This window comes from Alexandromys fortis, unplaced genomic scaffold, assembly GCF_014885135.2.
Source record: "Alexandromys fortis isolate MF-2015 unplaced genomic scaffold, M_Fortis_MF-2015_v1.1 scaffold_75, whole genome shotgun sequence".
Classification (NCBI taxonomy): domain Eukaryota; kingdom Metazoa; phylum Chordata; class Mammalia; order Rodentia; family Cricetidae; genus Alexandromys; species Alexandromys fortis.
The window spans coordinates 8,574,084-8,601,668 of NW_026067956.1; the positions used below are offsets into that span (position 1 = coordinate 8,574,084).

The 27,585-nt window shown below is 40.9% G+C and overlaps 1 protein-coding gene across 2 annotated transcripts in view; it reads right to left on the bottom strand.

Moving 5' to 3' along the window:
* The window catches only part of Ift88 (intraflagellar transport 88), a 97,081-nt gene extending 76,984 nt beyond the window's left edge, over positions 1 to 20,097 (bottom strand). The window contains exons 1-11 of one of the 2 annotated variants that reach the window (XM_050152280.1): positions 19,888 to 20,049; positions 16,530 to 16,625; positions 15,719 to 15,781; positions 14,120 to 14,176; positions 13,043 to 13,096; positions 11,568 to 11,631; positions 10,565 to 10,634; positions 6,620 to 6,710; positions 4,285 to 4,389; positions 2,027 to 2,129; positions 728 to 842 (exon numbers count right to left, since the gene is read on the bottom strand). In XM_050152280.1, coding sequence (XP_050008237.1) covers positions 728 to 842; positions 2,027 to 2,129; positions 4,285 to 4,389; positions 6,620 to 6,710; positions 10,565 to 10,634; positions 11,568 to 11,631; positions 13,043 to 13,096; positions 14,120 to 14,176; positions 15,719 to 15,781; positions 16,530 to 16,619 — 812 coding nt within the window. In that variant the 5' untranslated portion in view covers positions 16,620 to 16,625; positions 19,888 to 20,049. Of the gene's footprint in view, positions 1 to 727; positions 843 to 2,026; positions 2,130 to 4,284; positions 4,390 to 6,619; positions 6,711 to 10,564; positions 10,635 to 11,567; positions 11,632 to 13,042; positions 13,097 to 14,119; positions 14,177 to 15,718; positions 15,782 to 16,529; positions 16,626 to 19,887 lie in introns of both variants that reach the window. The other variant, XM_050152279.1, reaches the window with a different exon arrangement.
* Between the last annotated feature and the right edge of the window lie 7,488 nt (positions 20,098 to 27,585).

Genomic DNA, 27,585 nt, shown 5'->3' on the forward strand with positions numbered 1-27,585 from the left:
ATTCATGGTATTCTTTTTGTTTAGAATGCAATCTACCTCAAATCCTCGGTAGTTACTACCTTGGCTAAATTACTATAGTACCCACTGCCTCAGTTACTATTAAGCACGTAATGTATGCCCCTAAATTACACTTTCCAGAAATGCTCAAATTCTTGGTGGTTGCCAGGTTAAAGGTGTTTCTGGAGCAGTAGTTCCCAGCCTGTGAGCAGTGAGTGACCCAACTACTCATACCCCGAGCAGGATTTTCATATCAGATATACTGCATATCAGATATTTACATTACGATTCACAATGGAAGCAAAATTAAGCCAATAAATATACTATTTCCATTCTTGAATACTGGAGGAGTAGAAGATACCCAGACTTCTCCACCTTTTCCACTCCACAGTGCTCTCAAACAGTAGGAGGTGTGCGCTGTGGTCTACTCTACTGCCATGACTGCTGTAGGGCTGTGCTGGCATGAAGCTATATGATGTTTTAACAGCCGCATGGTTAGCTTAGTTTTATTTTTATTGATCAAGTACTATTCCTTTAACCTTTAATTTGCCAATATGTGAGATATGCAAATGGTCACAAGTGGACAGAGCAAAAATCCACATCTGAACCATGAATCCATACCTCCCATCTACACACAGTTCAAAACCTTCAGTCCAGTGACAGCAAACCACAAGCCAGCTTGCTCCCAAGAAGACACTTGAGCTTTACAGTCACCAGGCTCCACACTTACCTCATTTCCTTATGGACACTTGGGATCTGATCTAAGGCCATTCGGTAGAACTTAATGGCTTTGGAGTAATTCCTCTGCTTTAAATAAATATTTCCCATATTCACTTTCAGTCTCCCTAATTAAAAAAAAATGAGGGTAAACATTCTCATGTTTGTACTTTTCCTATGATATTTTATATAATCTTAGTTTATATTCTCTAAAGCTTTTTTCCAAGTTAGGATGCTTTAAATACTTTTTATTGTGTGTATATGTGTGCAGGTCAGAGGAAAACTCATGGAAGCTGGTCCCCTCCTGCCACTTCTAAGGATCTGGAGATTAAACTTAAGTCATTAGCCATAGGTACAAGTATGTCTACCATTGAGTAAATGTTCTGGCCCAGTTAGAGGTTTTAGACATAAAATTCTAACATCAAAACAGTACACCCTTGTCATACATTCATACACTTAAGTATGGAGAAATGGAACTTCTTGAAAATATGGTTAGACAACAGTTTTCATTACAAAACTGAAATGCATTATGCTAAGAAAAACACAAGATAGGAGAGAGTTCTACGGGAAGAGTTCTGGCTGTGCAAGCCTGAGGAGCTGATTCCATCTGGGAAGATAGAGTGGAAGAAAAGAACAGATTCCTGCGAGCTGTCCTCTGGCTCCACACATACACCATAACATTCATGTATTTATATTTATATACACACATATACTATACACACTTAAAAAAGGGATACAAGACATTTGTAAATTACTCTATAATGGCACATAATTTTAATGTTATTAAAGGAAATAATATTCTAATAAACCTTAATATTGTCACAAAAACTACACAATATAAATATACAATTGTCTTGTGGGAACATAGTCACTTAATGAAAGAAATGTTCCATTTGGTTGGCATGGCTCCTTCTTCTTATGAGGATGCAGTATTCGTGGTTGTGTTTTGAGGCAGGGTCTCACTATGCAGCCCTGGCTGTCCAGGAGCTCCTTATGCAGATCAGGTAGCCTTGAACTCAAGAGCTCCACCTGCCTCTGCCTCACCAGTGCTGGGATTAAAAGCAAGTGTCACCTTGCCCAGCTCGGAATATATCTTGTGTTTAGTACTAGGCAGTTTATTTCATGTCAACTGCATTTATTCCTATACATGTATGCTTTTTTTACACATAGTATCTTTAAGCAGGACACCACATCATAAATAACAATTTACTTAAAGCATGGATTCTTTTATTATAAGAAAACAAAGTGAGGAAATGAAATTTACACTACAAAAGAACTACGTATCTGTGAAATGTTGGTTATATACACCTACCTGCATTGCTAAACATCTTATTTTTCACTATCACTTGGTATGTGTTCAGTGCTTCTGCATACATTTCATTGGCTGAATACTGACTGGCCAGGTTGAAGAGAACCTAGGAAAGAAACACTATAAAAAGCCACATAATGACCATCCTTGGCCCCGTTCACTTGCAGTCATTCTAGGGGTTAAAACACTTGAACAAAGCCGTGTCTCAAGGTATCCCATCAAGCACAAACCTGCCTTGTGTTACAAGTAAAGAGAATGCAGATGATGGGGCGCTGACCTCTAAACTTCACTTAATTTTCTTTGTATTCTTATTTTAATTTGAGTAGTATTAACCACCAGTGATTTTAGGAAGACCCACAAAGAATAAATGTGCTTTGCTAATATTACTGGTAGAAAAAGAAATAATCAAGAAAAGGATTACTTAGTTCTCCTTACAAGTAGAAATGAAAAATTATATAGAAATAGCTTAAACTCTAAAGCATATCAGAGAAGGATTTGTATAACAAAACTTTTTTCTGAGACAGGGTCTCACTATGTAGCCCAGGCTGGCCGAAACTATCTATGTAGACTAAGCTGTCTCCAGCTCACAGAGATCTGCCTGCTTCAGCCTCCTGAATGTTGGGATTAAAGGCGTGGGCCTATATCTAATATTTTTAACATTTCAGATGTTCCTTTTTTATTTATTTGACATATAAGACTCAGTCCACTAATAATCCACTCTTTTAAACAGCAGTGTAAATAAATATCAAGGAAGAATATTTCAGTATTAAAGACATTTTGTTAGAAACTAAAGAAAGGCATTGATTTTCCTACTAGATTCACATATTTACTGGCTCAAAAATCAACATCAGCATCTCATTAAGATAATCCTGGTGTAGTATAAATATTAAGAATGTCTAAAAAATTGAGGCATAAGAACGTGGGCTTACAATTGAGGCCTGGGAACTGAGCTCATGGTGAGGCACTTACGCAGCACACATGAGGCCCTAGGTTTAATTTCCATCACCAATAAAAACAACTGAATAACTAATTAACAAAAGAAATCCCCCCCCCCCCAAGACAGGGTTTCTCTGTGTAATAGCTCTGCCTGTCCTGGAACTTTCTCTGTAGATCAGACTGGGCTCGAACTCATAGAAATCCACCTGCCTCTGCCTCCTGAGTGCTGGGATTAAAGGCGTGAGCCACCACTGCCCAGCTAAATAAAAGAACTCTTATGCAAACCAAAGACAAGAGTGTCTCATGGACCAATTATATTAGCCTAATGCTGGATACAGAAGAAAGAATCAAATTAAACAAGGCAAAACCAAAAAGAGCAGGAAAAGCAAAGGAAAGGAAGAAGACTAGCCAATGGGTACCAAGTTAGTTATAGTATGAAGTTATGGCGTAGCTGGGCATGATGGCACATGCCTATAATCCCAGTACATAGGAGCCTGAGGCAGGAGGATTAGATATTTAAGGTCAGCCTGGGCTATGTAGTAAGAACGTGTCTCAACAAAAGATACATTTTTAGTGTGATGTATTATTTTACACTAAGAGAACCTCATATTTTTCAAAGCTAGAAAAAAGGAATTGGAATGCTCTTAATAAATGATCAATGTTTGAAGAGATAGATATACTTAATTTGATTTAAGCATCATTTGTCAAAATATCACATGGAACCTGTGGTGGTCTACAGAAGAATGGCCCTTATGTATTTGAATGCTTGGTCTATAACTGGTGGAACTGTTCAGGAAGGATTTAGGAGGTGTGGCTTAGTTGGGAGAGGTGTGTCACTGGGGGTGGGTTTTGAGGTCTAAAAAGCTTACTTCGTTCACAGTAAGTTTTTTTCTCTCTCTGCCTTACAGTTTGTTGACCCAAATGTTACCCTTCAGCTACTTCTCCAGCTCCATGCCTACCTGCCTGTTGCTATGCTCCTTGCCATGGTGGTCATGAACCCACCCTCTGAAACTGTGAGCCCAAATTAAATGCTTTCTTTTCTAAGTTGCCTTGGTCATGGTCTATTGCCACAGCAATAGAAAGGTACTAAGACAGCACCCCATAAGCCTGAACAAATTCTATGATTTGGTGAAAAATCTTTTTCTAAATGCAACAAGAGGACTAGGGATGGATGTGACAGAATACTGAACAGGCATATACAATGCCCTGGGTTTGATCCTTATCACTAGAGGAAAAAAAACAAAAACAAAACAGACAAAAATGGAGACTTGGAATGGAGAGACCCTGGTAAACATATAGTACTCACTAGGCACACAGATACTTACAGAGTACGTTAAATCCAAGTTGATATTTTCTGGAGTCGTAACTTGCTCTCGTTGCCTCACCAGGACTCTCTCTTTTCTTCCTGCATCTTTTGCCTTTTCTAAGGCCTGAGATCAGATTTATACTTGGTTAAGACAGGCTGATGCTTTCATCAATATTCATGCATTTATACGATACGTGACTGAATTCATCTTCCACCTCAGATTCCTGAATGCCCCTTTGTAGCCTCATACAAAATTCTCAGGAATATTGTTAAAATGGTGCTCTGAAATATAGAACTGCTTTGCTGGAAAAGGGTGTATTTACTGCAAGTTAACATTGTGCCACTCTTTCCTGCTACCTTTTGGACTTGATTACACCTATGTAATTCTTTTTCCCTCCCAGTTCCTAAGTGTTTTGAGTATTTTAATTCAATCTTAAAAAGTAGGCACTTGGATGGATTTTGTTTGGCGTTGGGGATATTCAAAGTTCAATAAACTATGAGATAATTATGGCCTAATATTACAAGAAATGAACCAAACACTAGTCCTCTGCAAGAGCAGCAAGTGTTCTTAACCCCTGAGCCATTTGTCCAGTCCTGTTGTGGGAGGTCCTTCCGCCCCTCCAACCAATAGCTGCTGAGATACCAGCCCATTGGGGCATGGTCTCTCTCTCCCTTTAAAAAAGCGGCTACTTCCTCTGCTGGCTCTCTTCACTTCCTGCTCCGCCAGCGACTAGACTCCCTTCCTGGTTGCGCAGAGGGCTGTTGTCTGGGACGGTGATCTGTAAGTTTTTTCCTCTTTAAATAAATACCACCCTATTAATCATAATTCCAAACTGGTGTGGCATTGTTCGTGACTTATGCCTTCACAGTCCAACACTGGTCTTTTTAAAGTAGAAACATTCTGTGTAGTACTTCTGAAACTCAGCTACCATGACTCCTGACACACACTGTGGGCTATAGAGGACTACTGCTACTCTACTATGTAGTTAAACTACTTGCTGAAGAACCTGCCTTTAAGAGAACAATGTAACAACCAACCTTTCTTGTTTTGGGCTTCCCATGTAATCAACTTTTACAACCTAAACTAAGGCATATTTGCAATCTTAAGTCATGTTCTCTTCCACACCCCTGACCCAGGCAATGCATGTGTACCAGATATTGAAAGCAACTTCCCAAAGTCTACAACAAGGTTGAAAGCAACCGTTGTGGATATTGGTCGATAGACAATAGTATGTATTAGTACTATTGTTGTCTGGGTCAGTTGGGATCAGTTGCAGCCAGAGACTTAATCCCATGTAAAACTCTGCTAAAATTTCTGTAAAGAATCCCATTCCTTCCCCATGTGATGCTTTCTGTGCTGTCTAGTACATGCAGGTGAAGTCCTTCATGAGGGATAGACACGCAGAGACAGACACATAGCGACAGACAAGAATACAAATGCAGTCACAGATTCAGACTCATGCAACAGACAGAGAAGATGGACAGAAGACACAGGGAATGTGAAGCAGAGAATTCCAATCTGAACGTGATCTTGGTTAAACGGCTCTAAAGGTGGAAGGAAGGGCTTTTATTTCTTAATACACTATTGGTAACTTGGGAATTAATCACTAATGCATTTAATCTGCACATTAAAAAGCAGATGAAATCCTGAAAGGTAAACCAAGATTTGTGGTTTGCTTAGAAAAAAAAGCCAGTGAGGTTTCAATGAGAAGACAGAACTCAGGAAACTGGGCATGGTAGCACTCAGAAGATGAAAACCTGCAGGCAGGAGGATCATGAGTTCTAGGCGACTCTTGGCTCCAGTGAGATCCTGTCTCAGTGAAAAGGGGAAATAGTCCTCTATAGCCCCCAGTGTGTGTCAGGAGTCATGGTAGCTGAGTTTCAGAAGTACTACACAGAATGTTTCTACTTTAAAAAGACCAGTGTCAGTGTTAGGCTGGACAGATGGCTCAGGGGTTAAGAGCACTTGCTGCTTTTGCACAGGACTAGGGTTTTGTTCCCAGTACCCACATGGCAGTTCCAACAATCTGTAACTCATGTTCCAGGGGATCTAACACATTTTTCTGTCCTCTACAGGCACTTCACACATGTGATTTACATATACACATACAGGCAAAACATTCCTAAACATAAAATATTAATAAATCTTTGAAAAAACAATGTCAAAAACTGTAAAATCACCCAATTGTAGTATCCGAATTTGTAAAGCAAAATTCTCAAAATAATTGCCTTAGTCAAAGCCTAAGACCAGTCAATAGCAAAAAGAAAATGTGCACATGTATGTGCGTATTTAAAAGTAGATACGGACATCAACACATATGTCATAATCCAGATTTTCCAGCTTATGAACTCACCAGCTTTAAGTCCCCACAGCTGTTGGCGATGCAGCTCTCCTCTACCAGCTCGTTCACTTTCTTCTCCAGCTGTCTGATCTTTTCTTCTGGGCTGTTGAGAAAACAGTGGGTGTCGTTTAAACCACTCAACCACTAAAAAAAAGTAACCACAAGTTACTTTTGGACATTGCCTAGTAATGCCATTAAGCTTTAAAGCTAGATTTCAAATGAAGATATACATGGAACTGCAAAACAAACAAAAAAAACCCTACTGTTGTGCTTAATAATTACATTAGTGAATTATTCATAATAAACATGAAAGTAAAATGAACATTTATTTAGCACCAGGTGTAATAATCACACACTGAACTAAACGTGCCACCCTAACAACATCAATTACTTCTCATAAAACACATGATGTGAGAACTGCAATTATATTTCAATGAAAGATAGAGAAAATTTTGCTCAAGAGCACAAAGTTAGCAAGTAATAGAGGCAGGATCTGGACCAGGCAGGCACACTGCATAGCTGCTCCAGAAAGAAGTGGCTGTGTTTTTTAGATCCTATGAAAAAATGAAAACTTCCCCTGTGGCTAGGAAAAGGAAAGTTCATAAAAGAGATTTAAGATTATTTATAAACTTAAGAATGGTATAACGAAAATGTCTCCTGGGCCCTGTGGTAGCACATTCCTTTGGGCAGCAGAGGAAGGCAGGTCTATGACTCAGAGACCCCCGTGGTGCACATAAAGCATTCCATGCCAGACAAGGCTACATAGTTGAGATCCTGTCTCAAAAACACTAGGCAAACAAACAAACAAAATCCCAAACAGCCATCGAGGTTCCTCATGGGTGTGGTCACTGATAGGTCGACCATGTGCCAATAAATGGCTCATATCTATGCAGCAGTGGATTATAAAAAATATTTAAAAGATATTAAGTTGTTGAAAGGTGGTTTAGAAGTGTGGAGAGTGCAAGAGTGAGGAAGTATATATGATCAGAATACATTGTATGCATGTATGCAATTCTCAAAGAATAAAAATATTGTATTAATTTTTAAAAAGCCTGATTTTACTAAGTACAAATTATCCTGGACCTGTAGATACAGCTCAGTTGTAGAACAATTCAAATGCTGGGCATGTGCAAGGTCCTATTCAATTTCTAGTAACACACACAATTAAAAACAATTGCCAAAGCAGTCACATTTGAAAATAATGTTAATGTTGATTTGCTACCACTTTCTTCCAGGAATATAGTATAACTCTATATATTTACACTGATACCTAAATAAAATCCCACTGAAGTTACATCCAAGTGCTGCGAGATATTTGATATTTGATTACACTGTGTAAAGATATGTCACTAAATGGTTTAATAAAAAGTTAGACAGCCAATGGCTAGGTATAGCTGGGACTTCTGGACAGAGAGAGCTCTGGGAAGAAGAAAGAAGTTGCCAGCCTGATGTAGAGGGAGCAAAACATGCAGAGGAGAGGTAAAGACATAAGTCACGTGGCAGCGTGTAGATGAATAGCAATGGGTTAATGTAAGTTATAAGAGCTAGTGGGACAAGTTTACGCTACACACTTAGGATCTTTTATATTTAATAATAAGTCTCCATGTCATTTTTTTGTGAGCTAGCAGCCCAAAGAAAAATCCACCTACAATCAAGTAGATAGCTCTCTTAATTCACTACAAATGGACTTTTTAAAAGAATACAGTACAGTACAGTTTTATCTATAGACTCCTATTCTGTGGGAGACTAAAACTATGCATGTTAGTAGTCTATAAAGAGCTTTAAAATTCAAATTGAGCAACAGCATAACATGGAAACTTTTATTAAAAAATAGTGAAGGACTGGAGAGATGGCTCAGTAGCTAAGAGCATTAACTGCTCTTCCAGAAGACCAGGGTTCAATTCCCAGCACCCACAGGATAGCTCACAAGCATCTGTAAAACCAGTTCTAGGGGGTTTGATGTCCTTTTATGGCCTCTGTGGACAGCAGGTTTGCAAGTGGTACACAGACATAAATGAAGACAAAACACTTGCATATTTAAAATAAAAAGAAATTTAAAAGTTTATAGGTTTACAGTGAAGTCTATATATACTCAACTTGTCTGAAACACTCCAATAAATGTTTTTTGTTTTGCTTTTTTGATTTTTCAGAAAGGGTTTCTCTGTGTAGCCCTGGCTGTCTTGCAACTCACTCTTGTAAGACCAGGCTGGCCTTGAACACAAAGATTCACCTGCCTCTGCCTCCTCAGTGCTGGAGTTAAAGGCATATGCTACCACCATCCAGCTCCAATAAAGGTTTTTAAATGTTATTTATAGATTGATATTAAACCAAAAACATTCATAAAAAAATTGTAGCTAAGAATCTGTAAGAGAATTTTAAGAAGACACTCAAAGTAACTTATGCCCTAAAAAATACTAATGAAATAAAATGGATATGTAGACACTGTTAGGTATCTGACAAGCGCCTGCTAGCCAGTACAGATAGATCCCAAGCTAGTGTAGAGCACCCCCCTCTCCCTCCCAGCAATTGGCTCAGCCCTAAGCCTGTGATGCATCCAAGGTCCATGAGAAACAAAGGCACAAGAGTCTGTGGTAGAGAGCTGCCAAGCTCTTAGCTTTGTTGAAAGGGACTGAAATCTTGGAGCTTTCAGGTGCTAAACTTCTCAATTACATGTTATTCTGAGCTCTCTCCACTTTCTGGGCATCGTACGGATAAGCAGGCTCTTGGGAAAAGCCAAAAGGGTGGAGGAAAAGCAAAACAAGTACTGATGTTATTGAGCAGTAAAATCAGCCACACCAGAACGGCCCTTCCTCCAGAACTCACACTGTGTAACACAATAAATGCTCTAATTATGTGCGTGTTTCCAGATTTCTATTCTTTGTGAGCTGTAAAAAACAGCCTAGATTACATTACTACTTAAGTAACGCCTTTCCCCTCACTAGCCTGAATATAAAATAAACTGGTCATCTATAGAGGTTAGTCAAAAGGGTACTTATATAACATACACAATAGCCCTAATTGTTGTGTTTAAGAATTACAATTTTAAACAATAAGAGGGACTGGGGATGCAGTGTAGTAGGGTACTTGCTGGCATATATTAGGTTCTGGGCTGAACCTTCAGCATCACAAAGCCAACCAATCTCTCTCTCTCTCTCTCTCTCTCTCTCTCTCTCTCTCTCTCTCATACACAAATGGGTGCACACTCGTACTCTCATACACAGTAACTAACAACGTGCACCCCAGAGCCTGACAAACTGAGTTTGTCTCAGCCACACCCTTCATCAGCCTCAACAGGTGAAGTCCCTGGGCTTGTACTCCTCTCAACCTGTGAAAGCAACTGCTTTATTTTCATGTGTGAAGCTCCTCAGTGCCTGCACACAGGAAACTCACTAACTGCCAGTGGCTCTTCATGTGCAGGGTGTGCATCAAGGGCCATAGGCAGCGTGAGTGCACACAGGGTGAACCCTGAAGCTTTCAGGTTTCTGTCTAGATAAGTATAAAGAGTTAATTCTCTAGAAAACGCAGTGCTCAGGCTAAGGCTGTGGCTTGGCGATAAAGCACATGTACAGCAATGCAAAGTCCTGGGTTGACGCCAGCACCACACACATATACAAAATGAAACTGCTCAGTAAATAATATGGCAAACTAGCTTGCTATTTTTCTCTTAAATTTTCTTTGAAAAATACCCTTTCAAAAAAAGTGTATAATTTATAATCCTGTTTGGCCTTCAAGAGAATTCCGACTCTTGAAAGTTAGATCACAACTTCAATCAACTAACAGTCCAGTGAAATTGCACGATTTCACATTGCTATTCCTAGATTTTTATTTCTCTGCTAAGTTCAAGAGTTGGGGATGAAGTCTCATCAGCACGCTGCTCACACAAGCTTAAATTATCTACCTAGAAAAGAAAAGCATGCAGCAACAGGAGCAGCAGCAGCAGCAGAAGGCCTTACGTACCTATCTTCGTTTTTGGCTTCCAAAGGAGGAGCAGGGCCCCTGGACTGGCCGAGGGGATCAAACGCAGAGCCTGAGACACAATTCAAGAGTTTAAGTTTATGATCCAGCAAAGTTGAAGAGAATCTTGTACACAATAAATTATCATTTATTATATGGTATAAGCTCAACAGGCAAAATACTTTATCACACAAAAATATTTTATGGAAACTGTTAAGTTTTTGTTTTAGTTTTTGAGACAGAATTTCTCTGTATAACAGCCCTAGCTATCCTAGAGCTACCTCTTGGAGATCAGGCTGGCCTGGAACTCACAGAGATCTGCTTGCCTCTGCCTCCTGAGTTCTGGGATTAAAGGTGTGCACCAGCACTACCAGCCTGTTAAGATTTTTAATGCACATGAAATGATAAACAGAACTTACAGATTAACAAACAAAAACAAAAATAGATTGCTCTCTCCGTATTTACTTTCTCCCTTCATAGGTCTGTATTTCTAGTGTGAATTCTAAATTATCAAGTATGTAAGGTATAACCGGGATTAACTTTCTAAGTTTTCTTACTGGTATGATAAACACTATTTTTTTGTTGGTTTTATTTTTAATTATTTACCTATATAGTTAAAGGATATTTCCACCTTTCATTTTTAAGATCAAATTTAACTTATACAAACCATATATTAGGTGCATACTTCAACACGTTTTGACAGATTACAGTGGTGTAACTACTACCCCAGGTGAGCTACAGGACAGTGTCACCAGTCCTTTCCTCTTGGTCATCTGTTTGAGCAGGCTTTGCACATGTAGCCCGGGCTAGTGACCATGCGGACGCTGTGAGTGTCCAAGTGCTGGGGTTACAGGTATGAACCACCACAGTCAGCTTACCCCTTTCTTTCTCAATGGTACCCAAAATCATGGTGCATCTTGTAATCAATGGCATGTTTGATCTTATTTAAAATGGAAGTGATATGCACATACATCGATGGGGACAGGTGCTGAGGAAATGAACCAACCTCTCAAAGCTGACTTGGAAAAGCCAGCTGCTCTCACTGCCGTCATGGGTCGAGCAACTCCATCCTTCAAAGAACAAGAATCATTTAAAACTTATGAATAAGAACTATATTTATGGACAGCTCTGCACATAATGCACAGCCTACTTTAGTCCTGGTTTTTAATAAATGATTTATTTATAACATTTTTTTCCTGTAAATTGTTGTTTTGCTTGCATCTATGTCTGTGAGGGTTCTGGGTCCCCTGGAACTGAAGTTATAGACAGCTGTTGAAATGCCATGCGGGTGCTGGGAATTGAACCTAGATCCTCTGGAAGAGCCAGTGCTCTTAACTGCTAATCTCTCCAGCCCCTTTAGCCCTGATTTTTAGGAACCTGCTCCTCAAGCCTTACTTCTGCATCCCCGTACAGCAACCCTGTTGCTTTGTCGCTCCCCTCTAAAATTTCAACGCCTTGACCCAGTGTAGGCCCATATTTCCATATGGTGTGGCAGCCAGGCGCTAAAGCCATAGGCCCGATCTGAGGTGGTCACGTAGCCCTACAGACAGGCTGTCTCTGCCTAACAAGGGGTCAGGATGTTGTTGCTCCTTTCTCTGTAATTTGGACGATGCCTTATAGAGATGCTGATTCAAGCCTACATGACAGCTAGCATACACAGCAGACAGGTAGATGCGGACTTGACAAAACGCCATTCACCTGGTTACCTGGAGGACAGGTCTGGTGTATTTTCCTGCTCAGTTTATGTGTTGGTATAAAAGTTGTTTGGATAATAAACGCGGGGAGATCTTGAGGAGAGAAGAAGCCTGAGATGCCCTTCCGTGATGACCGTGTAAGCTGTGTCTGATTATTCCTTGCGGCTCCGTACCAGTCCAGTTAGGGAAAATAGTTATCTAATGTTGGGGTCCACGGGCTCTAACAACCCAGCTAGTCTCCTCTTGTCTATAAAAGGACTAACTAGTGCCGGGCGATGGTGGCGCACGCCTTTAATCCCAGCACTCGGGAGGCAGAGGCAGGCGGATCTCTGTGAGTTCGAGACCAGCCTGGTCTACAAGAGCTAGTGCCAGGACAGGCTCCAAAGCCACAGAGAAACCCTGTCTCGAAAAACCAAAAAAAGAAAAAAAAAAAAAAAAGGACTAACTAGTTTATCTGTCAGTTGCTCCTGTGCTTCTGGCTGATCTCCCATATGCTACAAGAGAGTCCATAGAAACTGTTATACAGGGTAGCACAGGAGGAGTTCCAGATACTCCAGAATAGCAAAGCATCGGTCTATGTCCCTCCACCAGGTTCTCACTTGAGACTGTAGCATACCAATCCCAAGAAAGCACGCTTCTGAAGATTCAAGGCAGCCCAAATGTTACCCCACAGTGTAAAGGTGATACTATATAAGTAACATCCTTGTTAGAATTGTTAAAATACAAGAAGAGGAAAAACTTTGGGAATAAAGTCTAAGTCACAAAATAAACCACAAGGCAGACATACCTGAATAGTCCCTGTCATTGGTCTTCCCATTGATGATGCCAGGGATGTCTTAGACTAATAAACAAAAGAGCAAGTTAAACCGAGTCCTAAACAGCTGCCTGGAACTTTACAAATCAAACTGCAGGCATTTCTCGCTATCTACCCTGAACACAATTTTCTCCCATCTGTCATTTAATAGTGTGGGATCAATTCGTAAAACTCTTAAACAGGGGTCAGCAAACAACCGCCACCTTCTTCCTTGTGAACAGGGTTTACAGGACGACAGCAAAGCTCCACCCATTTACACACTGCCTGGGGCTGCTTTCGTATTACAAACACCACTGCATGGACACTTGTGACAAAGACCATTTGATCTGTAAAACTGGAAATATCTGTCCCTTCACTGCCTCTTACTGTAAACCAAGACCAAATGTAACTCCATCCTCAGACTTCCTGTAGGAAGCTGCTTTCCTACCTCTGTAAGGCATGCTGTGAAGGCAAACGCTCTGGGCCTCTGGGCTGTGAAGCCATTTTGCTGACCTTAGAGTACGTGATCATAAATATTTTAAAAAGCTTCTCCACTTCAGTCTTGCATTTTTCTACCATTCTTTCTTATTTTGTGTAAGTCAGAACATACTTAGGTAAGTTAAATAAGATTAGAAGGATTACTATTCCTAGGGAGTTTAGGACTATTTTCCCCAAACAGTGGAGAAGATAAAATCCGGACATACATCCCTGAAACATTTTCTTAAATTTCATCTTATCATTGGTTAAGTTCTCATAAACACTGTTATGTTTATATAATACCTAGCTTCATGTAGAACTCATGAATGGAATGTGTACAAAAGTCGGTTATATTATGTAAGAAACAGAAATCAATAACAAACAAGGTCAACAAATAGAAAAGGGCAATAAAATACAATTGTGCAAAAATCAAACTTACCAAAATATTCAAAGCTATTACTCAAGTTAGACTTTTTAATATGTGTAACTATATATCTGGGACATGACTTGACAAAGCCCAAACTATTTACAATTCTTGCATATGAACTTACATATATTTTAAGAAGCATCTTAATATTTTCCATAAGAACCTACCCCATATCCAGTGGCTAAGGGTCTGCTGACTGCTGTGCTTGGTATTTTAGCAGTTACCTTGGGGAGGAAAAGGGGCATTGTCAGCAGTACTCAGATCAGACTATGTACTAGAAAATGCAGACTCAGTGCTAAAGAAATGTTTTATTTGGTGGCCCTCCCCCAGGGAAGAGCACACCAACCAGCTGTCTGATGCCAAATGATCATACATACAAATAACATTATATGGACTGAGCAGGTTATATTTAAGAATACACACACACACACATGCAATAACAATGAAAAAAGAGCCCATGAATTAAAAGGAGTGTGGGAAGGGGTATATGGAAGGGTTTGGAGGGAAGGAAGGGAGAAAATGTAATTACAACCTCAAAGAGAGAGAGAGAGAGAGAGAGAGAGAGAGAGAGAGAGAGAGAGAAATGTCATACTTAGAATGATTGCTTAAATACTAGGGAGTTTAGTTACTGAATGTGCTAGAAGGAGACTCGGTCTTCATTTTAAAGGAAAGGGACTTTGGGGTGACCTGAGATCCTAATAAGTAAGTTCAGTTTCTATGCTTGCATCCACCACTCATTCAATGCATGCTACATACTACAGCCACAGACCCCAACAACAGACGCAGGCTCTGGAGTCTACGGGATTGGAATCCCTTTTCTCTCTCACTGTATTTACTATCTTTGAGACCAAATGGAGACTGAATACAAACATCACATCATGCAATTGGAGCTAGGATCCAAAGGGAGCACGTCAAAGTGTCCTTAGCAGGTTAGTCGCTGGACATAACTGATTATCGTTCAAAAAGGAATTCTATTTCTTGCTATTCTGGACTGTTTTACCATGTCTTTCTACTAAGAACAACTAAAAAAGGCGGAGACAAAAATGTTTGTTTAAAGGCAATTCCCAGCAACCACATGGTGGCTCACAACAATCTGTAATGAGATCTGGTGCCCTCTTCTGGCCTGTAGGCATACATGCATGCAGAATACTGTATACATAATAAATATTTTTTTTAAAAAAAGAACTTGAGCCTTTATCTTACACCATACACATAAAATTAATTCAAAATATATTAAAGAGCAAAACCTACAAATTTTCTGGGAAAAAATATAGAAGAAAGTTTACAGCCTTAGCCTCGGCGATGATTTCTAGGACAGGACACCAAAGCATAAGCAATAAGGCAGACAAATGGCACTGCAGTGAGCCAAAAGCCTTTCGGTAGCAGAGAATATAATCAACATGAAAACAGCCCACAGAATGGGGGAACTGCAAATCACAGATCTAAAAGAGATCAACAGAGACTATAATGGTGATCCATTTACCAAGTAAAGTGGTGTGCCACACCCAACACGCTAATACTGCAGAATCCACCAAGAGCGTAGAAACAAAGACCTGAGTGGAGCTACTGAGTGCTGGGGAAGGAAAAGCTGGCAGAGCGCTATTTAATGGGCAGGAGTCTTGTCTGCAAGGAGGCCATTCTGAAGCGCAGTCTCACGACAGCATTAGCAAACTTAGCACTACTGGGTTGCACATGAGTACGTGTAAATGATTACGATGGTGAATTTTATCACATGATTTCTATAGCTTTATTTTTAAGTTGCTTACTGGAGGTCTTCTGCCATGACTGGTTCTCACCGCTTGCTGAAAACCAGTATCATTCTCCAACTCCTAAAATAAAAAGACAAATTCAAGTAAACGTGACAAAATTTAAACTCTTCTGATTTATATCCAAGACCCTTTATAATTCATCTTACCACAGAGGTGGTTTTCACTAAGATTCTTGAAGCTAATGCTGGAGACTGAACTCAGGGCCTTGTGCATGCCAGGAAAGCACTCTAACAGCTTCCCAGCCTCATGATCCTTGGGGGCCACGAGACAACCTTGTATGTCAACACATCCCAAATTAGAGAGTAGAGACTGGAACAGCAAAACAAACTGAGGCTGGAGAGATGGCTCACTGATTAAGAGCACTTGCTGCTCTCGTGAAGGACCTGCATTTGGTTCCCAGCACCATGGCTCAGTTCTAGAGGAGCTGATGTCCTCTTCTGACCTTTGTGGGCACCAGGCATACACACGGTGCACATAAATACATGCAGGCAACACTCATACACATAAACCAATCAAAACTTAGGTATCTCTGAGTTATTCGAGTCTTTCACTTCTGCGATAGTTAGCGCTAAAGAGTCCAAAGGCACAGCTACCCTGGTTCAGTTACAGGAGCTTTCTTTCTCATGACCGTCCCTTCTGCTGAAGCCACTGTCACGGTAGGAATTATGAGGTTCTTCATGAAATACTTTCCTACTTTTAATACTTTACTTAATCTGAAGCACATAAAAAGTAACAATCAATTACACCCCAAATCCTCATGAACCAGTTGAATTGGCTAAGAAAAGACCAATATAAAAAATGTTTTTACCTCAGTATCATAGGCTGGATTGTAGTCATTAAAACCAGAATAAAGATCGTCCTCATCTGTTTCTGGCGCCAGGTGCACATTTTCCATCATCTGTGCCTATTGAAAAATCAGCAGTATAAAAGCGTGACTGGTATAAGAACTCACTTTCCAGACGCTACGAACTGAGCCCAGAGCCTCACAAGCCACACCCAGACTAAGAAACAATTCCTAGCTCAGTTAAATTCATTTATATTTTACAGCATGTTTTTTTCCAAATTCCCCAAACTGTCAAAATGCACATCTACTACCCTCATTTCATATTTGTTCCACATCTTCTATGTAAGTAACAGGCAACGAGAGAGGTTAAAATCAAGTACAGAGGCTGAGTGGTGGTGGCGCATGCCTTTAATCCCAGCACTCGGGAGACAGAGGCAGGCGGATCTCTGAGTATGAGGCCAATCTGGTCTATGAGAGCTAGTTCCAGGACAGGCTCCAAAGCTACAGAGAAACCCTGTCTCGAAAAAACAAACAAACAAACAACAACAAAAAGAAATCAAGCACAGAAAAAATGCAATAATCAATTAAAATGTAAGGCAAATATTATTATATCCCTAGCATTAGTGCTAACTATAAAGACCAACAACACACAGGTCAGCAAGGGTGGAGAGCAACCAGAACACCTGTCCATCATGAGTGGGAGCACAAGATATTATGACTGTGCAAAATGTCTGCGGCTTCATACTATTAACCTTCTATGGCTTAGAGAGTCTACTCTAGAATAATTTTGTGATGGAAATGAAAATGTGTGTGCCAAAATATTAATGTAAGAATGTTTATAGCAATTTTATTTATTTATTTGTTTGTTTGTTTGTTTGTTTCTCGAGACAGGGTTTCTCTGTAGCTTTGGAGCCTGTCCTTGAACTAGCAAGGCATGCACCACTACCACCTGGCTTCAGTTCTTCTTTGAAATTTTATATCAAAATAAAAAAAGAAATCTAAACAAATGTCCAAACTTAAGGCACATGTGGTATATTTAAGGGAAAGTTTAATGTCTGTAATTTATTTGGAAAAGCACAAAAAGGGGCTGGAGAGATGGCTCAGTGGTTAAGAGCATTGCCTGCTCTTCCAAAGGTCCTGAGTTCAATTCCCGGCAACCACATGGTGGCTCACAACCATCTGTAATGAGGTCTGGTGCCCTCTTCTGGCCTACAGGCATACACACAGACAGAATATTGTATACATAATAAATTTTAAATAAAAGCACAAAAAGGTGTGTATATACACATACACACATATATACATAAATACACACACACACACACACATACTTGGTGGCTTTTTTTGTTTTGTTTTTGTTTTTGATATGCCTACCTTTGATGACCTGGCCAGTTTCACAAGTGTTTTTTGTTTTGTTGCATTGCTTGTTTGGGGGGGGGGGTTGTTTTCTGTTTGTTTTATTCTTTTTTGAGATGTAACCCTGGCTGGCCTAGAACTAATTATATACACCAGGCTGGCCTCAAACTCTTCAAAATCTGCCTGGTTCGGCCTCCCAAGTGCTTGAACTAAAGACATGTGCCACCATGCCCAATAGAACATTCAGCTTTGAATCTCTTGGTTTGCGTAGCTGTGGAGCATTTCTGTGTCAATGTAATACTGAACCATGATCACTGTTTTCTTCAGCTCTCTTAAAAGATCAAGACTCGGGAGCCGGAGAGATGGCTCAGTGGTTAAGAGCATTGACTGCTCTTCCAGAGGTCCTGAGTTCTATTCCCAGCAACCATATGGTGGCTCACAACCACCGGTAATAAGATCTGGTGCCAACTTCTAGACAGGGACACATGCAGGCAATGAAACTGTATCATGAACCCTGAAGACATGCTAAATGAAGACATGTGCCACCATGCCCAATAGAACATTCGGCTTTGAATCTCTTGGTTTGCGTAGCTGTGGAGCATTTCTGCGTCAATGTAATACTGAACCATGATCACTGTATACATAATACATTGTATACATAATAAATAAATAAATCTTAAAAAAAAAAGTCAAGACTCTCCCGTTTAAACTACCGTGAAGAGAATGGTGGCACTCTAAGGAAATAGATGTTGAAGACTCAGAATTTCAAGGTCAGCCTTAGCTACATAGCGAGTTAGAGACCAGCTTAGATCTCAATAAATAAAGTATATCAATGGGTTTCAGTATATCCAAAAGGTGTACAACCATCACTGCTATCCAATTCCAGAACATTTTCTTCACCCTATAAAAACAGAAACCTGAGGCTCTTTAGCGATTACGCCCCATCCTTCCTTTTCCCAGCCCCTGAAAGGCACTCAACAACGTCCTGCCTTTATAGATGAGCCATTCCAGACAATTCATGTGCAGGAAACCATGCAGCATGTAGCAGTTAAGTCTAGCTTCCTTCATTTAGCATGTCTTCAGGGTTCATGATACAGTTTCATTATATTGCATTCTTTTGCATGGCTCAATAACAAATTTACAACATTTGGTTTCTCTGTTCATTAGTTAATAAACATTGGGTTAGCTCTATTTGAGAGCTTTTATGAATAACCCTGTTATGAATGTTTATATACAAGTTTTTACATGAATACACTTTCTTTTTTAAATTTAGGTGTCTGTGTTAGGAGTTTGCTAACATGGATGCTGGAAACTGAACTCAGATCCTCTGGAAAAGCGGCAAATGCAGTGGAATTTTAGGCGTAGAAAGAATCCTGGAAAAACAGTAGGTAGATTCAGCCATCTTTATCTGTGCATCTTTGGATTCCACCAGCTGCAAACTGAAGATACTTGGGAGAAAAATTATCTTTACTAAACATAGACCTTTTTTTTGTTTGTTTTTCCTTTTCACTATTCCCTGAACAATTCAGCATAAAGATTATTTATGTAGCAATGAATATCTAAGATGACAGAGTTGGAAAACGGCTTAGAAACAATGCAAATATCATACCACCTTATACATGTGACTGAGCACCTGAGAAGTTTGGTATCCCGGGAAAGTGGGTGTCTAGAACCAACCCCGAGAGGATATGCTTTTATCTTTGTGAGACCGTGCTTAATGCTTTCTTTTCTGTTCTTCTGTATTCGATCCTGGTTACTAGGAAATTTCAAAGGTTGACTTGAGGCAAGTATTAGAAATATTCGCTGTTACCCACTGTGAAACTCTGAAAGTTTCACTGGTGCCACGGCATCGCCAAGCCGTGTCACTTTGGCCCAGGTCGCCACGCCTGGAGGAGCAGGGATATCCACCCGCTGACAGAAGCACTAACAAAGTACCAAGTGTGGGCTACGGAAGCGCATTCGCCAGAGCGTGGCTGGGGCGCCACTAGCCCGCCTGTCCTCGCGACCCCGCCGGCCGCTCACGCACCGGGCAGGGAGCAGGGCAGCAGGGCGGGCGGCCACGAGGATCCGGGCCCTTCTCCTACCTCGCGCCGAGGGGAGCGGGCTGACCGCGAGTGGGCCGGGAGAAGACGCGACGCCTGAGCCTCCGCAGGCCAGAGCTGGACGCCCAGCCGTTGCCAGGCGCGAATCCAAGGAAGCCGCTCCCACAGTCCTCTGCGCTGCCTGGGCGAGGCCGGAAGCTCAGGACCGGAAGTGCAGGGCTGCGGGGAACTGTGGACCGCGGAGACGGCCGGCCTAGTGCTTCTCGGGCTTTGTCGCTGGCCGGGAGTTGCCAAGTGCGCTGGGGTAATCACAGAAGAAAACAAAGGTCGTGTGACCCTCGAAACAACCCTATCTCTAGAGCGGACGACCAGAGCGTGATGGCCGGGTGAATGGAATGTGTCCCGGAGCCACCCACCACCCACGACTTGGGAACCTTGGCTGTTTTCTCTGGAACGTTGCGTCTATAGAGATTATATTCAAAACACAATAAATTGTCAGATGTGTCGGGGTTCTTTCTAAATAAGTTTACTCTGGAGAATTGCACTTCAATACAGAAAGATAAAACAATTAGAGTCACTGAATAGTCTTGTTTGTTTTTTGTTTTTCAAGACAGGGTTTCTCTCTGTATTCTGGACTATGCTCTGTAGACCAGGCTGGCCTCAAACTCACAGAACTTTGCTTGCCTCTGCCTGTGCCCTCCACCCCCAGCACTGTATCTTTTTTAATGACTGCACATCAGGGTGCCCAGTCCCCGTCTGAGAAGAAAACATTATATTTTGTTAAAATATAAACTATTATATTTTGTTAAAATAGAAGTTCCTCAGGCAACAGATATTTTCGACTTGTTCACTCAATAATTATCGAATGAATTGCCAGGTTGATATTCACATATGAAGTGGGGTGAGTGGGAGGCAAATAAGCGTGAGTCCCATGACAGGAGTAAGAGTAAGAGTCGTGCATGAATACGGAGAACACTAGAGAAAAAGTACGTTTGAGGGGGGAATGAGTTTATTTGGAACACACGGAGAGTCGGGTGCCTGTAGAATGAGCAAGAAGAGATTCTGAGTAAGCAGTTGTATATAAAGCTTTATATAAAGATATAAAGCTTGGAGAAGAGGGCTGGTGATGTAACAGTGTTAGAACACTTCCTTGCACTTACAAAGCCCTGATCTGGATTCCCAGCGTCACAGTAAACAAAGCTCAGAAAAGAGACCCTATCGAGAGATACGTACTTGGGAGTCGTTAATTCGTTTGAAAGATGGTTTGGAAGCCTGTGAGTGAGGGAGATGTATTTTAGGGTAAGGGGAGGTAGAAAGGCAAAAGAGGAAGGACAAGAAAAGGTAATTAGGGTGGGTAAGTATGATCAGAACAGATTATGTGACTATGTGTGGAAATGTTCTAATGAACCCATCATATTTAAGCATACAGCAGTTTAAAACACTTCTTTAAAAATCCTAGAACTGAGCCTTAGTATTTAGATCTTACAGAAGGAGAGCCCATAATGACTCTTCAGTGGTTAGACATATGAAGGCAAAAATCAGAGAAAGCACTGGAAGACAAGGAAGCCAGTGTGCTGAACACAAAGCAATTGAACACACAGAAGGGATGTGGTTGAGGGATTAAGTTTAAGCAAAAGATGTTTTACTATATTTAGTAACTTGAAGATCGCCTTTGATTTATCAGGAACTCTCAATGGATAGTGGAATAGAAGCCTGATTCTACAGGGCTAGCTAGTAATTGGGGATTGTATTAATCTGTCTCATGTTACTACAGTGAAACACCTGAGGTAATTAACTTTGGAGACATTTATTTTGCACATGTATTTTGGAGGATGAATGTACGAGTGACATGAGTCAGGCTCTGAGAAGAGCCTCATGGCACATTGGAGCAGTGTGAGTATGAGCAACTGATCACAATACCAGGCAGGAAGCCACCACTGGCTGTGGCCTGGCTGCACCCTGTTTTCTTCTGTTCTTGTTGATTTTGTTTGTTTGGGGTGGGTGTCTTAGTCAGGGTTACTATTGCTATGATGACACACTATGACTAAAAGCAATCTGGGGAGGCAAGGATTTATTTGGTTTACATTTTCATAGCATTAATTATCAAAGTCAATTCAAGAACTCAGACAGGTTGGGGAGTTGGAGGCAGGAGCTGATACAGAGGCCATGGAGAGGTGCTGCTTACTGACTTGCTCCTCATGGCTTGCTCAGTCTACTGTCCTATAGAATGCAGGACTACCAGCCCAGGGATGGAACCACCCATATGGGGTGGGTCCTCCCCCATTAATCACCAAATAATAAAATTACCTACAGCTGGATCTTGTGGAGGCATTGTCTCAGTTGAGGCTCTCTCCTTTCTGATGACTCTAGCCTGTGTGAAGTTGACGTGAAACTAACCAGGACAGTGGGGGTTTGTCTTTGTTTTGTTTTTGAGGCAGTCTCAGGTATTCCAGGCTGGCCTCAAACTTCCTAAGTAGCAAGGATGACCTTAAATTCCCAATCCCCCTTGAGTGCTGGAATGACAGATCTGTATCAACACATTCAGTTTTATGTCAAGCTGGGGATTGAATCTAGGACCTCATCTATATTAGTCAAGCATTCTACTGAGCCACATCCCCAACTGTTGTTTTGTTTTTTGATATAAGGTCTTGTTTTGTTTTTGTTTTTTGAGACAGGGTTTCTCTGTAGCTTTAGAGCCTGTCCTGGAACTAGCTCTTGTAGACCAGGCTGGCCTCGAACTCACAGAGATCCACCTGCCTCTGCCTCCCGAGTGCTGGGATTAAAGGCATGCACCACCACCACCTGGCGATACAGGGTTTTGTTATGTGTGACCCAGGCTGTTTTCAAACTCAAAATTCATCTTTCCCAACCTTCTACATGCTGGTGTTACAGGTGTGTGCCATTACACTAGCTGGGTTTAGGATTTTATGTCATTCTTTGTATTAGAACTAAATTAGGGTCCTAAGAAAAATTTCTTAATCTTTTTTTAAATATTTATTTATTTTATTATGTATACAATGTACTGTCTGTGTGTATGCCTGCAGGCCAGAAGAGAGCACCAGACCTCATTACAGATGGTTGTGAGCCACCATGTGGTTGCTGGGAATTGAACTCAGGACCTTTGGAAGAGCAGGCAATGCTCTTAACCACTGAGCCATCTCTCCAGCCCCTCTTATTCTTTTTAAGAGCACACAGATCTCCCAGTGGCCCCACTTCTTAGAGATTCCACACTGTGTCTCAGTACCACCGCCCTTGGGACAAAGCTTCTAATACATGGACATTGGAGGGAAAACTGCCTCCAGGCCACAGCAGTGATGAAGAGACTCACAAAGCCTGGCTACAAATAGGAAGAAACAAATAAGGCAGTGGGGTATGGTGAGGGCCTGAGGATAATTTCGGGTATCTTTTTCAAGACAGAAGAGATTAGAGCATGTTAATGCTGTTGGAGATAAAACAGTAGAAAGAAGCTGAGGAGGAAGGAGAGATGGCTGAGGATAAGGGGGCTAAAGAATGGCAGAGAAAGACTAGAAGAATCCGTGAGGAAAGGAGCACGTGAATTGTTTTAATCTGGGGACTAGACTGACACCAGTGCTAATGAGTTGTAGCTTTGTTTTTCTATCCCATGGTCTGGTATTCTCACGGTCCCATCTTCTTCACTGAGCCTTCAGTAGACATGGATAAGTAAGAGGCAGATGGCAGGATTTGCCCCCGGGGTTGAACTTCTGCAGACAGTTGCAAGGAAAGGACAGAAGGGAATGTGTTTTGGTGATAGACATGAAGTTTAGTATAAATACTGAAGGAACTGAAGCTGATAGAGCTATTGAATTGTGGGCGGGGGGGGGGGGAAGAGGAGGAATCATCTTAGCAGTGTAGATGAGGGGTAAAGTGCTTCTCTCGCAAGCCTGACAACCCGAGTTTCTTCCCAAGTACCCTCTGATCACATATGTGCTGTGGTACAAGCATGTCTGCACTCACACATTACACAGTAATTGTAAAGTAGAAATTCTTCTAAAAGTATGGACGAGGTTAGTACAGTTGCAATAGGATATCAACAGATTGGACGTTGGACTTTTTGAATTAGGGATGATGGAAGTGGGAGAGAAGGACTAACAGCTGATGGGTATAGTTTGGTGGAAGGCATTTATAATGTGGAGTCCAAGGTTTGAAGTCACTAGAGTGGAAACGTCCACTGCAAACCAGATAGCAATGACTGAGGACAAACAAGGAGGAAGTCGGAATGGGCTTGAAACAGCATTATGATGATCTGAGATGCATAGTGCAGAGGGTTTGCAAGAAGGAGGCAAAATCATGGAGACATTGATGACTCCTGTCTCCTAATTTGGTGCTCTCTGGGAATAAGTTACTGTGATGGTTCAGGGAAGGTCCTTGCAAGACAGTTGTTTTTAACTAAGTCTCTATCATTCTATTTTAGCAATAAAGACTCTGGAGCCAGATGCTGCGGTAAAAACCTGCTAGCTCAGAGAAGCAGAGAATGCTCCCAGCTGCTTCCTTCTCTGCTGTCATCCCAGAAAGAGCTTTCTCCAATGCAGTCTCAAACAAAAACTCTTCCAACTCGGTGTCCGTCCTTTCTACTTCCTGTGTGTCTTTCTTTTCATTCTCCTGACTCCCTCTTACTCTCTATGGTTACCTCCTGTCAACCAGTTGTTGCTCTGCCTCTTGACCTTTCGAATGTTGTTTTTATTTGATCCTGTTTACAATAAGCAGATAGCTCTTAGATTAAAGGTATATGCTAGGACTGAGCCACACCTCAACTAGAAAGTTTTTTTCCAGTAAATAATGCAATCTCAGAGTTCACAGTGTGATCAATTATCCTACAACAGAAGACAGCCATTTTTCTGTGAAAGACGGAGAAAGTAATCAGAAAAGAGATGGAAGATGTAAGGAATTTGCTAACTGTCAATAGAAGTTCTAGTATGTTTCTGGAAAGGTAGGATCAGAGTATTCTGCTAAGCAAAAAGACTCTGTCGTTTCCTTCATGATCAAGCAGCAATGTGAGAGGAGGTGGACTTGGAGTCAACAGACTTCTAACAGCATTCTGCTATGACCTGGGGGTGAGGCTCATGGCTCTGGCAAATAGGTGACATTTCGTTTATTGTCATCAGCTGGTGATCAGGCTACAGGTCACCTAAGTGGATGGCTGCTGGGATCACATAAGCTCATTCATTTGGCAGAAGGTGGTAGGGCAGGGATGGGGGAGATGGTCACCTGGTTTTGTACATGACACTGACAGCTTCATGATTTGAGGGTCAGTGTACTTCAGGGTCTCAATAATCTGTTGTAAAATATTCCTCACACTGCGTTGTAAATGGAGACTGCTCATTTGTTTCCCAGCCGCTCAGACCCAAATAATAACACAGAGACTCTATTAATTACAACACTGTTTGGCCAATAGCTTAGACCTATTTCTAGCTAACTCTTACATCTTAAATTAAACCATTTGTATTAATCTGTGTATTGCCATGAGGCTGTGGCCTACCGGTGAGGCTCTGGCTGGTGGCTGACATCTTTCTCCTTTGGCAGCTACATAGCATCTCTCTGACTCTACCTACTTTCTCTCTGTATCTCTGTTTGGATTTCCCACCTGGCTGTACTCTACTAAGTCATTGGCCAAAACAGCTTCTTTAATAATCAATGGTAATAAAACACATTCACAACATAGGGGAAGTCCCATATCATCTCCCCCTTTCTGTCTAAATAAAAAGGAAAGTTTTAACTTTAACATAGTAAAATTACATATAACAAAACAGTTATTAAGCAAGAATTATAGTTATATTATTTAGTTCATTTACATTTGATAAATTAAGAAAAATACTCTGTCATCTATCCTATCTTTGTGAGTCTAAAGTTTTATATCTAATTTATCTTTTATCATAACTAAGGAAAACTATAACTATCTGTCTTCAACTGATGGGGGATAGTCTTCTGTTTTGTGTTAATTTCATTGGTTAAATAAAGAGACTGCCTTGGCCCTTTGATAGGACAGAAAATTAGGTAGGCAGAGTAAACAGAACAAAATTCTGGGAGAAAGAAGCCGAGTCAGGCAGTTGCCATGATTCTCCCACTCCAGACAGACACAGGTTAAGATCTCTCCTGGTAAGCCACCCTGTGGTGTTACACAGATTATTAGAAATGTGTTAGATCAATATGTAAGAGCTAGCCAATAAGAGGCTGGAACTAATGGGCCAAGAAGTGTTTAAAAGAATACAGTTTCCGTGTAATTATTTCGGGGCATAAGCTAGCCGTGCAGGAGCCGGGCGACGGGAAGTGGCCCACAGCTCCCCACTACATTCAACTCTTCAAATACCCCAGAAGGATATAATATTACCTAAGTAAACAGGACATGCCTTGTAAGCAACTTCCAAAACTTTAGGATTGACAGAGACCTCCTGCTGCCTGGACAGTCACCCAAAATTCTTTCGTAACATTGGGGCATCCATATTTAGGCTACAGGACTTTAGTATCTGGCAGACTTTTCCACGAAGCAGGAAATTTGAAATACTGTTTCACCTCTATTGGCAGTTTGTAAGTCATTTTGTTCTGTATCCTGCTGAATATCTGACAGAATCTTTTATGAAGCAGGAACCCTGAAGGATCGTCTCACCTTTAGGCAAGTTCAGCAGTCATTTTTCAGTGGGCCCTGCATGTCCAGTTCATACAGCATACTATCAAGCAGTCTAGACAAGAGCATTTTCCTGACCAATTGGCTAACAAATTCCCTAAGGAGCCCCTTCGATGCCCATCATCCTCTTGAAGTAGATTGGTACTGCCTGGAGCAGATGTGTCTCATTGTTATGAAAAGTCCTAAGTTCTTAAAACATCTAAAATGTCACATTCTGTTAGTCTTTGATAGATCCATCTGTGTACATCTAGAAAACCTAATTGGTTTACTACAAGCTTGACTATTACAGATGACTATCTAGTAACCTGTATTTTTTAATTTTACATTGCATTTTTAAATGAGATGCACAAACACAATACCTTAATCAAGATCAGAAATATATATATATGTATATCAAAACTGACCTTAAATTTGTGTCAATAAACCAGGATCCATACCAATGCAAAGTATTCATCTCTATGGCATATCCCCCTTTAAATGTAAATAAGCATTTATAAATAATCATTTAGGGAATTTGGGTGCTGTTTTCTAGACTACTTCCTGATGATTGGGGTGCTGTCAATCAGGTTTTTCATGAGGTTTCCTGTGTGGTAGGTCCATCTCAGTCAACAGTCCTGAAGCTGTCATGGATGTTGGACCACATGAGCCATTGCTTCAGGGGGTCTTCTTTGATCAAACCACATTAGTATGGAAAGAATCCACAGCTTTCTAACCTCTGTAGAAACAAAAGTAGTACCTCTTTTCCAAAGCAACATATCCTTAGACCCAAATTTTGAAGTCAAGATACCTTTCAAATATATATTTTGGTTTACCTAAGCAGCCCATACAATGAAATGTCTCTCTGTACTTAGCTCATTCACAGTCAAAAAAATTCAAAGAAAACACAATAATATACATAATCCAGATTCTCTTTGTATTTTCCATCTTTACGTGGCTTATTTTTCTTTACACCTTTAATCTATGGCTGTCTATTCTCTGTCTCTTTAAAGACTTTCTTTTCTGTCTATATTCTTTTTCTTCTCTCTCTCAAGACTACATATAT